We start from the raw sequence: 15,953 nt of genomic DNA, 5'->3' as shown, positions 1-15,953 counted from the left end.
ATTTAGTTCACCTTCCCCAAGACTAGTAATTATTTGTTTTCCTTTGTTCCATACACCCCTTAGGGGGTTTGTTTGCCTTGATGTTATTGATCCCTTGTGGGGTATTGCATCTTGATAAAAATACACTTGTTAGTCCTTTGTGTCTGCAAATGTGTTACCAGTGTCTATTGCTGGAAGCTTATGCTTGAAGAGCTTGGTAAATGATTTCTATCTTTCCCAGGCTCTGATTCGGGGAGGAGGAAATGTGAGGAACACTTTCCTTACTTTTTCCTATCTTTGGAATGTTTAGTGGGGAAACATGCAAAACTCTGCTCTACAGAATATTCAACGGTTTTGGAATCCAACCTCGTGCACATTGAAACAACTACAAATCCTGAAAATTAGCTTTTAGGAGAGCATAAACAAGCTTAAATAACTTTTAAGATAACACACATACTCTTGGCAAGCTGTCCAACTGTTCAGTGAGCACTTCAGTCTTAATATCCCCAAATGTATTAAGAAATGACTCTTTTACACGTGGTGTGCTATTGCCTTAAACTATGATACCAATAATAGTACAATACCTTAAAGTTAGAAATGTGGTTAGTCCTTCAACCTATTTCAAATAGGTATTTTTCCGATGCAATAACAAAAATACCAGTTTTTGCAAACTGCCAACATCTTGTATTTCACGTTTTTTCAAGGGCGATCCAAATTATATTGTGCACTGGTATTTCCAAGACTGAGACCCAAGCATAGATAATCTACAGGACTACTAGATACAGCATAAAATATGAGCTGCATAAATACAAAGGCTACATGCTCTAATGATTACATTGTTATCAACAACCTAGAGAACACTGCTCACCTAAAAACTGTTGCTCATTATTAAACAAATTGCTCAAGCAAAAGATCGCAGTGGGAACTAGATATTTCTTTTACTAATGGACTTCATCTTAATCCACCCAAATTTGACCACATCATGGTTATGTGAGACACCGTAATTTGTGCTCAACATTAACTAAGATTCTGCATATTAGTTTACATTGTAATTAATTCAAAACCACTTCATTTTACAGAAGTGCATCCAACACTAACCTTTGGTGTACTCCAATATGCGCTGCAACAGAACTGGATATTTGGTGATCCTTTGTGTTACCAGCAAGATACATTCTTGTATTCCCAGTCGTCTCACCACTGTGCTGCTCATTTTCTTCTAAAAGCAAAAACACAAGGCGAGTATCACACATGAAAGAGAAAGTATGCAGATCAATATTAAAAAAACAGTTAAGACATCCTGATGTGTACCTTCATGAAAGCCTGAAACCGTTTTTCCTTTGAGTGGAGGTCTTTGAAATAATTCACTGCTTCATTGTGGTGGCCGCAAAACTTGCCATAAGTTTTCATCATTCGCTCCGCATTCTCCCCAGAAAACTGAATAAAGAGTTAAGCATAAGAATTTCATTTAAAAACCTTGTTTACTTCTGTTTTTCCAACAATCAGTGGAATGTTGTAAAACAATGAGGCAAAACACTGCATTGTAAAGTTTTTATAGCGTGTCTTAAGTGGGGAACAGAAGCGCTTGACGTGTGGTTGGAAAGGTGTTGTCTTGGGTTTTGATCCCATGTAGGAATTGTTTCCATGGTATGTGTGATGACCACGTGGGTGTGGGTATGATGTAGGACACATTGCTTAGCAGTGTGCTGAATGAACAAGTGTAAAAGATAGGCACCCGGTGTAAGGTTTTCAGAAAACTGGCAGTTTTAAACAGGTCAATTTATGGTAGGGGTATTTTGGGCAAACTATTATTTGTGTTGTAGTAGCTTGATTGCTAATAGTTGCTAAATCATAGTTGAAATATATTACACTGAGAAGTATAGGGACGTGGAACACCTACCTGGCACAATACTAGATAACCATGCCTAAATTCTAATTTCAAAAGTTTAAGCAATAGTAGCAACTTCTAATGCTCACCTGTTGTACTAGGAGGTCCCCTATTCTCTTGATGACATAATTTTTATCACTTGACTCTACCAGGGACCCTTTCCTGCGATCCAATATATGTTGAAAGAATTGATTGTGGATTTTCAGTAAATCTTCCAGACAAGGGAATATCTTTTCCACCATGTGCTGTTCAAACTGCAGTTCGGTTATCATGCCTCGACTGTACACATCACTCATGATTTTCAGGGTACGGACATGGTGCATTTCTGTTTGCATAAGTTCTACAAAGAGTGACAAAAGATTTCACAAGATATTTCTTTAAGGTATGTACCAATCATACATTATTGAAAACTTAAACTAAAGACTAATGCATGCTTATGACTTCACATTACAAACGGAGTAAAGGCGTATTCATAATTTTCCATTTGCAAGCTGCAATGACCATTAATATAAGGATATTGCAACTAAAGTTATAGGTTATTTCAAATTAGTTAATGAGTGGCAATGTTTCTTTACAAATGTGACATTGCACAAAAGATAAGACAAGCTATTCATAGCTGGCAACATTATTATTTTAAGGTGCAGGTAAGCCAAGGGAGGGGATAAAATAGAGTAACTGATAAGATACCTTGTTCACCCTAAAGAAACATAGGTGCAATATATTTAATTTCTTACTCTAAAAATGATATTTTACAAACCAAGCAAAGCAACATTAATGGGAAACAGTTCATTTAATTACATAGGGCACATTTTTTTTAATGTTAACATTTAGGAGGCACATAAAACAAAGAACACTATGCGATATCACTGTATTTGTAATCCTAAATTATGAAGGCGCACATAAAAGGACTTATCTATTATCCTCTAGTGTGTGCAAGAGGAGTAGATCAAAATTAGTGAGCGCCTCACAGTGAAAAGCACACACTAAGTAGCATAAAAGCTTAATTCAGGAATTTAAAAGGGAAGCTTCTGACCAGGCAACTTTTGTTGCACTTAATTAGTGTGAGGATATCAATCGAACATGCCAGGTTCACAAATACTCCAGCCACAACTAGTGAACACGTGAGGACTCCAACTGTACTTTAAAGATGGAAATTTCTGAAAATATCAGTAAGGTACTTCAATCAGCAGCAGATTTAGTGGAAAATCTAGAGGCTTATGTCATTTGAAGAGTATACAAATAATACATGCAGTTTACATTTGGCTCAGTTTCATTAAACATCTCACCTCAAATGCATAACTAAAACGCAAATGCTGATCATTGTGAGAAAAAGCAAATATCAGATTCAGGTGTATAGTTCTCTTACTATTCAAAATGCTGATTGTTAGTGGCATTTTGTAGTGAGACATCTTTAAGACACCACTTTTAGATTTCATAAACAATTTAAAGTAAAAAGACTGCATTGAGTATTCGGATGTAAACACAGTGAACATTCTTTTAGCTAGGTAATAAGAGGTATGCGCCAAGTTGAACATCAGCATATTAAACAAACGTTTTGACAGAACTGGACATTCAAATAATTTCTTGCTTTCATACCGTAAATAACATCTTGCCGTTTGACAACATCCTTCTTTTGCTGTCGGAGGAACTTGCTGTCTACAGCCTGGCTCCAGGATTCTGCCTCAAGCTGTTTTGAGTCTATTTCAAAATCACCCATGAGCTGACCTTCATTCATATCTGTTCCTGAAAATAAATGGCATTCCCCAAAGCAGAAATACTTAAATTATTTTATTTTCAGTGTAGAAAACCACTCGTATAAGTACTGCATTTATATCTGGAAACCAAAACAGATCTGTGAGTTTAGGGACAGAGGTGCAAAGTCTACCACAATTCTTACCTAATCTAGTTCTCTCTCTATTGTTCTTTTGGAGAATGACCAAGGCAGGAGAACAATCAAGGTATCTGCACTTTTTTTTTACTTGCCTGAGAATTCGTCATTGTGGTTTAGTAGCCATTTTACCCCAAAATAACTGTGCGTGTCAATGGGGAAAAAAGCAATAACAATCAATTGAAAAATAAGACATGACAAAAAATTACAAAGTTTAATCACACTTATTCAGACTTTTGTTTTCATTTTTCTTCAGAAAACCATGATCTGCATCAATATCGGATTTAAGGACCATACGCATGGGTACAGTTAGACCTGTCATCCTTGGCGTGGTTTCCCCTGATATTTTGACTTCATACCTCTGGTTTTTGTTGACTTTACTACTGCTACCAGTGCTAAAGTGTGCTATTTCCCTAAAACATGGTAACATATGCTTACCCGCAATTGGCATACTTAATTTACTTAAACGTCCCTAGTAAAGTCCACTGCAGGTGCCCAAGGCCTGTAAATTAAATGCTACTAGTAGGCCTACCGCACTGGCTCTGCCACCCACTTAAGAAGCCCTTTAAACATGTCTAAGGCCTGCCACTGCAGAGCTTGTGAGTGAAGCTTTAACTGCTGTGTCGATCAGACAAGTTAAAAATCTTGCCAGGCCCAACACTTTTTTTATAATTCATATAACTCATCCCTAAGGAAGGCGCTGGACGGTCGAAGGGTAGGTTGAAGTGTATTAAAAAAGTAGGACATATACTTCTAAGTTTTACATGCCCAGGTATTAAATGTCCAGGTAGTGAAAAACTCTCAGACCCGTTTTTCACTACTACAAGGCGTATATCCCGATAGGATAACATTGTGAATACCTTATTACATTTTATAAGTTATTTCTGAATGGGAAGTTATAAATAGTCCAAGCTTGGTGTCCCTTGAACCACAATTTAAAATCACATCTTTTGGTAAATCTGGATTTTAGATTGCAATTCCACTCGGTGTCTGCTGCCTGTCTCTGATCAAATGTCTGGGGTGGGAGACAGTTGGGCTTTGTGTATCCTTCCTTGACAGCTGCACACAATGGGAGCTTAGGTGTGACCGGATGGGCCATCCTGGCAGGAAGGGAGGAAGGAGCTGGGCAAAGCCTCACTTATAACTGAATAGTTTGTGTCCTGTCCACACGCAAAGTGCTACATAACCCCCTGCAGAGGGCTCCGGAGAAACCAGGAAGGACATTGACTCTGTGCACTTCAAATGCATGTCTTTAAAGTTTCCCTCCACTTCAAGGGCGAACTGGGTAGAAGTACTGGACCTCAGACTCAGCCACTTAAGTACACCTATCGACCTGTGGATACTCTGCCAGTAAGAAGGACTGCTATTCTTCAGAAAGGACTGCCACTCTGCTACACTGCCACTCTGAAGAGCAGAGGTCTTGCTGTGCTGACCAGCTGCCCTCTTGCCTGGAGATGAAGAACTTGATCTGGAACTCATCTTGAATCCAGGAACCCAGAGGGAATGGGCTAGTCTGCTGGCCTCCTGATCTGCGCCACAGAGACATAACAGGCTCCCCACAGCTCCTGGACCTGTCTTCAACGAGTTCCTAAAAACCAAGAGGCGCCTCTCAGGTCCCTGGGCCCTTAGTATGTATCTTGAGCTCTTAAAGTCATGCGTTTGCATTCTTCGCGAACGAGCCAGTTTGTTTCGGATCCGCTGCACTTGCACAGAGAATCATTGAGAGGTGTCGCAAGTTAGTCTCTTTGCGTAGCAAGTATCATCCGCTGGCGTGTCACTGCAAGGCTCTAGCCTGCCCATCCGCAACGCCAGCCTGCTCTTCGTGCCATGCCGTCCACCGGCAGCGACGCTCTCCTTACTGCCAGAAAACTTCTCTCGAGGAATGTGACTCTTAACACAAAACTTAAGAAGGTCTTCAGTGGGACTAACCTCGGACCGTATGCGACCCGCACTCAATCGTAGTAGGCCTGATCTTTTGGGTTTGACCCAGTCCAGTGCGATTATATATCCCCGGTTGGTGGTTTATGCTTCTAAGCACAACTTTACAGTTTATTTATTTTTCAATTAGTTTTTACTTATTGATTTTTTGTCATTTTGGTCTTATTTTATTTATAACATTAGGTTCTATTACTCTTACCTGATATTCAATTTTTTGTGTGGTGTTTCCACAGTTTTAATGTTTGAAGTGTTGCACAAATACATTATACATTTCCTCTAAAGTTAGGAGTTAGGCCTGACTGCTACTAAAGGGTGAGCACGGATTACTTTTGGGTGTGCTTGTACCGTACCCTGACTTGTATTGTGGTTACTGCTTGCCGAGGGCTTATACACCAGTCAAACAGGGTCACACTTTTTAACAGGCTCTATATTGAAACATGATATTCACTCTGCTAAAAACCATTGTTGGCCCCAAGCTACAGGTCCTAACAAAAAGATCTACTTTGCCTACCCACCAATTACATAACAGATAATTAGGTTATGGAAGAATGGAGGCATGGAAAAAATAGTTTTCATACAATTTCCAGTTTAATCATCTAAAATAACTTAAAAGTGACGAGAAAGATAGTGATGAAACTAAATTTGAAACTTGTCACTTGTGCTGAAAATATTTGCATACACGTCATGACAAAGGGAAATAATTTGGTTTGTTTCAAGAACAGTGCTACCCAATTCTTTCCTTACAATTGTAGCCAAAACACAAACAGGCTCTTTCTGAATTTAGAAGAAATCATGATAAGAGTACAGGTGAGGGCACAGTTAGTTGTGCTATGTGGGATTGAAGTACCTGCTGAAGGCCTAGGTCTTAGCGAATATATCAAGAGCCAGGAGCTGATTCAGGGGGATTAATCCAGGGTCCATAAAAGAATCTTGGTATGGAATGGCTGAGAAGGAATTAGAATCTCTGAAATCAGCATGGAGCTAAACTAATCTCCAAGTCACATAAGAAAAGAATGCTAAGACAGACAGTTCAACTGAAGAAACAAGCTCAGTATAGGATGTGGCCAGCCAGCTTCTGGCCCAAGCTAAGCCTGCTGGTGTGAAAGTGTAAGCATAATATTTTTCTTTGAGTTCATTAGTGCACCAGAGGAGACAGATCCAGATAGATTTCCCAGGCTCATTCAAATGTACAAGGAACACATTAATAAGACAGAGCTATTTTAATAGGTGACCAAGCTAAAAACCAAGATATCCACCCCTTATTTTATTATATTGAACTGATGATCTAAACAAGGTTGTGATATATGGATTCTTTGTCGATCCTTTAGGGTGTAGGTAACAATGTAAATTATTACGCTAGGACCATGCCTCAGAATGTGTGGGTTTTGAACATTTTTTTTTGACTCAAGACAAAGCTATGAGTGCTAGGGCATATGAGGCCAAGAGCAATTTAAGATGGGCACCTAATGCAGCAGGCTCCAGAAGCACTTCCAAAAAGGGATTGGTTACTTACCTGTAATCCTAGTTCTCTTCCAGGTAAATCCTCAACAGTCATAAGCATTAGAATATTCCCACCTACATGCGGGAACCCCAGAGAACATATTGAAAATTATATATATATATATATATATATATATATACACACACACATATACGTATATCTATATACATATATAAATATACATACATATACTGTAGTGAGGACGAGCCTTACTTTCACACAGTGTTAAGTTAGCATGGGTTTATCAGAAGCTTAAACGCCATTTTTGCTTTCCTGCTTTGCACACGACACGCACTTGCGATATTGTTTTGAGAAGGCTGAGTATTTTGCTTCACATGAGAATAGCTTGTTATGCTTCATTTCTAAACTGCCTCGCTATTTTAGTCTGCACATGGAGAGCCGAGACTGTCAAGGTTATCTTGGACACTGTGTCTGTTATTCGGAATGATCCTCGCATGTTCTAGCCATAACACATATGCAGCTGTGGCCACCTCTGATACTGGCGCGTTTAATAATGCACTGTGCAGGCATGATCAGACACACTTGGAGAACATTTGTATCCTGATAGCTTGTGCAGAACTCGATGTGATCCACTACTGCTGAGTACCAGAGGTATGGGGCCGCCCAAGTAATCCTATGAGACCTTCATTAGTTATAAACTAACTCACTAACTAGGGAGGGTGAAATCTAGGCACATTTTACACCTGTTTCCTGTTAGCATTATAAGATGCTTTCTCCCTTTGTATTTTATGGAATAGTAACAATGCTGACAACCTTGTTTCTGATAATATGTGTGCTTGTATTATCTAAGGTACTGCGCATGAGATCACGGCGTTAGAAATAAACATTTCAAACTTGCAAGTGTCTCTATTTACTTCTTGTTTTGGACTGGTGTAAGACAGTAACAAAAGAGTGCTCTTGTTATCCACCTTACCTGAGGTAACCTAAGTCGCATGTTCTGGGTTGACTAATCCATGGTGTTTTTGCTATAGGATGAAAAACCAATGAGTCACTGATTGCTAGTCTGGTAGGGGGATTGGGTACTAAGGTGGGTTTTGATACACCCTAATTCACTGAGGTTCTAAGTCTCTATGCACAGTTCTGTGTAGGAGCAGAATCCCTGCAACATGGCGCCCAACGTGGTTTGGTCGTATTTACAAGGCGCTTGAGAGGTGCTTATATCAGTCCTTAACCCCCTCACTTTGGTTTCCAGATAACGGTAGTGACGGATACACCTACCTATAGTTACATAGGTCTTTTCAAGCTTGAATCTTTGCAAACTGTTTCCTTTTGAATTACTACCCAGTTGTGCTACATAGATTCTTCACTGTACTACTTTCTTACTGTGTCGCTATGGGTGACGTTGACATACCGCAGCATAGTCGCATTGCGGTTCGCAACCATTTGCAAACGTATAACGTCGACCTGGAAGGCATAGCGGTTATCATGGCTGTTAGTGCTGAAGTAGCTTACCTTTTGAGATCTCTTACTCGTGGGTGACCTTCCCTGCTGTGAACGCAAATAGTGGTGTGTTTCACACATATACTCACACAGCCGTGCCTGCAGAATATGTTCCTTATAGGACACAGGAAGTTCCAATTAATGCTTGGCAGCAACAAGTTTGGTTTAATGGAGCCCTTCCCCACTCTTTAACGACAACTAGATTAGGTCCTTTGTCCATTCCAGGCGCTACTCGGCCTGTTTTGGCTGGATCTACACTGTAATGGTTAATGCAGTAATGGGCAAGCGTCCCCAAGATAAGGATGATATGCCCTTTTGGCTTGCTGAGAAATTTGACCATCTGGAAGCAGTGTTTCCTAACACGACTCCTGTTGAAAAACACAGGATTCTTACAATTAGTTTGCCTGAAGACTTGATACCGGAAGCCGGTGACTGTGAGTCATGGGGAAAGATCTTTGCGGCAGTGTATACGAGGTGCTTTGGCACACCGTCAGTCATTTCCCTTGGTCATTAAGCGTGTTCAGGACGAGCACGGACCTGAGGCAGCGGTTGAATTGGGAATGAGACTATGCGGCACATTTGACGTAGTTTCCGATCTCATCCTATCTAATATAAAGGGAGATGCAGTGAACTTTCAGATGTCTAATGCTTTACAAGCGGTCCCCGATGCTGATAAGGCCCGTCAGTTGCCGAAAATTATTACGGCTGCTTATAAAACCACTGGCCGTAATAGTTTGGGTGTCAAGCCGTTCTCTACTAAAGAGAAAAAGCAACCCCAAGGGCCGAAGTCAGAAATAGATGAACAGCCCAAATCTAAAAAGCAAAATTGGTCTAAGAACAAAAAACAGAGTAAACAACAACAGAAGCAGGAGTCACGTCCTGCATCTCCCGTGCCTACATCTACAGAACGTATTTATGACTTGTGCGAAGATAAAATCACCTGATAGTTTTCAGGTTTCTGAACAACGCTCTCCTCGTTCTTTACAGGACTCATCAACCGGTGGTGGTGGTGGAGGGGGCGGCAGAGGTCGGGGTGGCCAGCAGAGTCGCGACCAGCCCCGCCCAAAAGACGGAAAAGGCAAGCAGGACGATTCTACACCGAAAAGACCCCAGTTTCAGAAAAAGAAGGTCGCCGCATAAACAGCGAGATATGCCACAGATAGTGAGAACGCAGCTTCGGAATCAGACATGGGCGCGGACGCTGTTGGACAGCGCGGCGGAGATTACCATAGTTCGCAAGGCGCTCCGTCCACTACTGAAGGTGACAGCGACTGACACTTATGTTGTTGTAGAGACAGCTGACACTAGAGTAGCTCCCCTTGACAGGCTTTTTGAGATTCAACTTTTAATTGAAGGTGACATACAACGTAATATAAAAGGGGTATTTTGGGAAAATCTAATTACAAAGTATGACATTTTGTTAGCGGAGGCCGACTGGCCCCCACCTTTTGTGCTCGCTGCTCCGAGAGGGGAGGAGGTAATACTCCCTAGTTTCGCGCACACGGAGTCGAAAGAGCATGCACTGAATTTTGAAGAAGAGTGGGCTAAGGCCCTAGCTCCGGCTTTGTACCGTACTCACTGTGGTTGGGATAAGTTTTCTCCCCGACACGAGATTCCCCTACGGTCAATGCCGCAGCCTCAACCTCAGTATCCCATGCAACGTGAAGCGAAGGCTTCCGTGGCAGAAATCCATGAGCAATTGGAGAATCAAAGAGTAATTGAAACTTGTGTGTCTCCTATGAATAACCCACTTTTAATGTGACCAAACCTGACGGTTCGTACCTTTTGGTATTGGATTACCGGTATTTGAACTAGTTTGACATTTCCAATGGTTTTTTTGCCCACAACTTGTCCGGTTTAAGTAGTCAATGGACCAGTTTTACTAGTGGTGGCAAACAGCGCCAATACAGACGTTTACCTGTGGGCTATAAGAATAGTCCAGGCGTGTTTGCTGCCCGTATTGTCTCTCTTTTAGAGAGAGTTGACACAGAAGCGTGTTCGTACGTGGATGACATCTATCTCACGGACGCTGAAATTTGGGCGCATCTGTGTCGCGTTGACCGCATAATTTTTTGTTTTGCGGACTTCGGTTACAAATTCAACTTTGCAAAGTCACACATTGCAGAGTACACTGTGTTGTTTTTGGGCTATGAGCTCAACAATGAAGGCCGAGGCTTAGCTCCCCACTTCTTGGAGAAATGTGCACAACTGCGCGCTCCTACAACTCTGAAAAATTACAATCTTTGCTGGGATTTTTTAATTTCGGGCGTACTTACATTCCCGATTATGCCCAGCATATCAAGCCATTATATGCCTTGATACAACTAACTTTTACCAAATCGTGCTGGCAGTTTGAGCATATAGCCATCTTGCAATCCTTGCAGGCTGAACTTCTTGAATCTAAATTCTTGCTGACTTGTGATAACCACACCAACCTGGTGATAAGAATCGTACCTGGGGCGGTGGGTTTCACGTACCTTACTTTTAATGAAGGAGACACAGTACCTATCGCTTACATGTCACACTTGTACACTTCGGCTGAAATGCGGTTTTCCACTGTGGAAAAAGTTGACAGCAGTGCAAATGGCGATTCTAAAGGAACGCGCATTGTCGCAGGGAAAACGCATGTTGGTTGTTACCCCGTATCCTGCCCTGGAAGCAGTGACGAAAGCCAGTGTACCAAATTCAAAAGCCTTAGACCCACGGTAGATTCAATGGGCTACGTCTGACGTCTCCGGATGTCACGTTTGTCTTTGACGCCTCCTTACAGACGCAGGAGTTCTTGCAGTATGAGTTTGTTTATCCTGCTCCTCTGTCCTCACTACAATACATATCTATATATCTATCTATCTATGTGTATATATATATATATAAATGTATATATATATATAAATATACATACACATATATATATATAACACCTTGCATGCTCATGACGAGGTCAGCTCGTCATGAGCCACGGTGCTCGTGTGCTCATGACGAGCTAAACTCGTCATGACCGTTGGAACGCTCGCATGCTGGGCTAATTCCCCTGCTGTGCGAGCGTTCCACACAAACGGGTGTGGTCATGACGATCTCAGCTCGTCATGAGCACACGAGCACTGTGCATCATGACGAGCTGACCTAGTCATGAGCATGGGGGCGCTGTGCGCGCCCCCTCCCCCCAGCACAGCGGGGGAATATGCCCCACACGGAAGGGGTTAAAGACTTTGCTGTAGAGATGGCAAAATACTTTGGTCCTTTTCTATCTCACAGTGGATTGCAATTTGATAGAAAAGCACACATTTGAGGTGCACACATTTAGTGTGTTGCTGGTGTTGAAAGTGCTCTATACTGGAGCTGCTTTCCACCTAAATTTGAGAACTACTCCGAGTGCTCTGCTTCCTTTTTAGGTCTCGCATAGGGCAGTGCATGTGCTGCCTCTACGAGGCATTAAGTAATTTCTATATTGGGAGAAACTCGCTTAATTTCTCCTGCCTCTTCCCATTTTCTTATTAGGCTTATTATTGGCTGTAGAGGCGATGCTTCACTTCCGTTTATTCCGTTTATTCCGGAAGCAGCACCACCTAACTACAGTTTCATCAGGTTAATCTGTGTTCGAGGGGAACTTTCATAACTATCCACAGGCCGAGAAGCCCGCACCCAGGCTTTCGTATTCACCTCTCGCTTGTGTGTGCTGCACACCGGAAGTGCTCTCGTCCAACAGAGCTGCTGCGTGTGTGGTACAGAGAGCATCTGGTGTTTGGCCACACCGTGTTCCTATCGGTGTCCATACTGCTTACGTTTTGTATGGATATAAGCAATGTACATTGAAATGGTTCCCTTCATGGCCCTGTAGTCATGTCCTTATCTTTTCAGGTAAAAGCACTCACTGATTTCAAAATAGTGAGTGAGAAATCGTTAATGTAACCATGTTGTTTCTGCTTACAGTTCACATGCTTTACTTAATCTTGCATTCCCTAAGAGTGTTTGAATTTTCCTTATTAAATGGAGAGGGTGATGAACTAGTTTGAATGTCAGAAGCAGGTATGTTTAAGCACTGGGATTTTCTGTTTTGAATGATGGATGATAGCGGAGTGTACGGTCCAAGTGCTGTTAATGTGTGTATGTCTGGAAATTATGAGTCTGCATGGGGGGGTCGAGTATCAAAATGAACAGAGGGGATTGTTTAAAGACACGGAGAAATTGGATTAATTAGCACGAGGATTGGAGACGCAACATGCAGAGGGGGTGTATGAGGAATGAATGTTATCGCAACACAAGGGCACAGGAAGAAGTGATAAAATGTTAAGGATAGATGTGTGCCTGGTGAAATGGAGGGTTGTGAGTCACCTGGATGTAGTTGCCGCAACGTGAAAATGATGCTGCATTTGTTCATGTTTCCATGGCGGGAAAAACTCACTATTTAGCCAATGAGGTGGCTTGAGCAAGGGCGGTTGCAGTTTAAAAAGGGTGGTTCTTAGAGGCTCGTCGACACTTATTGAAATGGAGAGGATGATGGACTAGTTTGAATGTCAGAAGCAGGTATGTTTAAGCACTGGAATTTTCTGTTTTGAATAATGGATGACAGCGGAGTGAATGGTCCAAGTGCTGTTAATGTGTGTATGTCTGGAAATTATGAGTGTGCATGGGGGGGGGTCGAGTATCACAACGAACCGAGGGGATTGTTTAAAGACACAGAGAAATTGGATTAATTAGCACGGGGAGTGGAGACAACATGCAGAGGGGGTGTATGAGGAATGAATGTTATCGCAACACCAGGGCACAGGAAGAAGTGATAAAAGTTAGGGATAGATGTGTGCCTGGTGAAATGGAGGGTTGTGAGTCACCTGGAAAGTGCCTAATAGGAATATTTGTTAGCTATACAACTAGCGGGGGATCATTTACATTGCGTGCTAAACGGGTTCATTTTTTTGAATTAAGGATGAATTCAGATGCTATAGTGGTATGGGTTTCTAGCAATTTATGGTAATGTAGTCACATGCTGATTTGTGGGTCTGATGGTAGTGGATTGCTTTGTTTTATTGTCATTTAAAGTTACCCCTGACGAAGGGCACGTGTTGCCCGAAATGCATTGGGTATTTTAAATAAATGCTGCTTTTTGACGAACTCCTGCATCTGTCATGTTTTGGCAAGAGGTCCGGATGGGCACAGCCTCAACAAGAGAAAATTTGAAAATGGCACAATATCTTTCGTGTGGATTCCAGAAAAGATTTAACAAAAGGAATAGCTTGAAAAATTATGGTTCAACATGGACAAGACAGGATGAAAATGGTGCAAAACATATGATGTAGCTGAATCAGCGCGGTGTAGCCGTGCAATCGGTTTGGGGCAAAATTATGCCTCATCCCTTTACCTTTGTTTTTTTTTTTAAGGCAGCATATTACTCTTGTCTAGTGCATAATTTGAATTCAGCCACATCCAGGTGTTTATAGCGGAGCACAATTAGGTTGTAGCTGAAGGCAGTGCGAGTTTCTCTCACTGGGGCAGTATGGTGCTCATTGGAGGAGAGGATGTTGCACTACGGCCAGCGCTGCTGAATTTGTAACTGGGGAATCAAGGTTCAGCTTTAATGACCAGTCCACCAGACCACTTTCCTGAAGGAGCACATTTGTATGCTAGACCTTAGAAGGCCCTGCTACACCTTATAAGCCCTGATGTCTTAGCACCAACAAGAGGACCCTTGTGGTGGCAAGTATGGGTTAACCTTGAAGGCTTGTCCACCACAATCAATACTGAAGTTCATCTCCTGTCATGCGGGCAGGCCTACGAAGCAGCACACCCTAGAGCAACAGTGATCCAGTCACTGTGACTCTGTCACTGAGGTCACAGGAACTTTCAGCAGGCTAGGGCGGTGCGAACGGTGTGACCGCACTGGATACCTATATCGGGTGGGTGCGCAGGGTTTGCAAGTATATTATGGCTTAAAAAAAAAGTGCTGCCTCATTCCTGGACTCCAGCAATTTTCAGCAACAATAAAAATGTCATGATAACTTGTGATTAATGTTCTACCTAGAGAGAGATCAGAGTTTTTTCTAGTGAAAGGGTTGACTCCTGGAAAGGTAGCACAGAGGGCTAATGTGCCTCCAGCAAAGAACATGTACCATGCAGATCACAAAGTGCACATAATGTTAACTAGGTTAGAAGGTTGCTGCTTTTGTCAGAGAGATCCTTTTGTTACTTGCAGTTTATAAGTTAAAATCCTAACATAGAACAGTGAGTTATTGAACTATACTGCCTACTAGTATGGTTGTCATGTGGCTTCTACACCTTGTAGTCCTTTGTCTTATGTAACATTTCCTATAATACTATGTGAAATAAACAAGGACCCCCTGATTTGGATCAATTTCCTGGGTCAGGGCAAGAATGTATGTGAGTAAAATACCCAGGCAAATCCTCAATAGAGACACTAGCACATAAAATATTTGTATGTATATTTTTTACAGAAATATGATGGTACAGTCCTGAGGAAGACACAGTTGTGTCGAAACGCGTATATAGGAAACCATCTTTTTATTGTATAACATATATGTACCTGATGTATGTCTAGATCCATGCATATGCTATAATGCTGGAATATTTTATCATGTATAAATATTAATGTACTCAATATTTTTTATCATTTAATCATGTTTTATAACAGAAATTAAAATACACAAATATGTGCAAAAACGTTTTTTGATTATATTTTTTCTAAACCATGGTTGGGCTAATGCCACTGTTCATGTGCTAGTGTCTCTATTGAGGATTTGCCTGGGTATTTTACTCACATAAACATTTCCTATAATAATAATAACGAAATTTCTAAAGCGCCTGGTTACGCCATCTCGTGTCCCCGCGCTAGGTGAGAGGGCCTACAGAGCATCAATTCCCGCTGGGCAAGACTAGGCCGTAAACATATAGGTTTTTAGTCGTTTCCTAAAATTAGTTTCCGACCCTTCCAGCCTGAGAGCAAGAGGTAGTTTGTTCCAGTTGTGTGCTGCTAGGAGGCGGAATGAGCGGCCGCCCATTCTCGCCTTCTTTATCTTTGGGATAACTAGTTGCCCTGTCCCACATGATCTGAGAGATCTTCCAGGTATATACCTAGTAATCAGATTCCCCAAGTACGAGGGAGCAACATTATGAAGGATGCGGTGACAGGTGAGTAGTGCCTTAAATATCACTCGTTTCCTGACAGGAAGCCAGTGCAAGAGCTCAAGGGCAGGCTTAGACGCCGCTCTTCTGGGCCGCATCAATACCAGCCTTGCTGTCGCATTCTGAAGAGCCTGCAGCCTATCAAAGTTTTTGGCCGAGGCTCCCAG

The 15,953-nt window shown here is 41.8% G+C and overlaps 1 protein-coding gene across 3 annotated transcripts in view; it reads right to left on the bottom strand.

Annotated features, from left to right (window-relative positions):
* The window catches only part of AKAP13 (A-kinase anchoring protein 13), a 759,080-nt gene that overhangs the window by 224,576 nt on the left and 518,551 nt on the right, over positions 1–15,953 (bottom strand). For all 3 annotated transcript variants that reach the window (XM_078683158.1, XM_078683159.1, XM_078683160.1), the window contains 4 exons: positions 3,461–3,607; positions 1,954–2,204; positions 1,288–1,413; positions 1,078–1,195 (listed from right to left, as the gene is read on the bottom strand). In XM_078683158.1, coding sequence (XP_078539284.1) covers positions 1,078–1,195; positions 1,288–1,413; positions 1,954–2,204; positions 3,461–3,607 — 642 coding nt within the window. The remainder of the gene's footprint in view (positions 1–1,077; positions 1,196–1,287; positions 1,414–1,953; positions 2,205–3,460; positions 3,608–15,953) is intronic.

This window comes from Lissotriton helveticus, chromosome 3_1 (assembly GCF_964261635.1).
Source record: "Lissotriton helveticus chromosome 3_1, aLisHel1.1, whole genome shotgun sequence".
NCBI classification, from domain to species: domain Eukaryota; kingdom Metazoa; phylum Chordata; class Amphibia; order Caudata; family Salamandridae; genus Lissotriton; species Lissotriton helveticus.
This window is presented reverse-complemented; position numbering and strand designations above follow the sequence as displayed.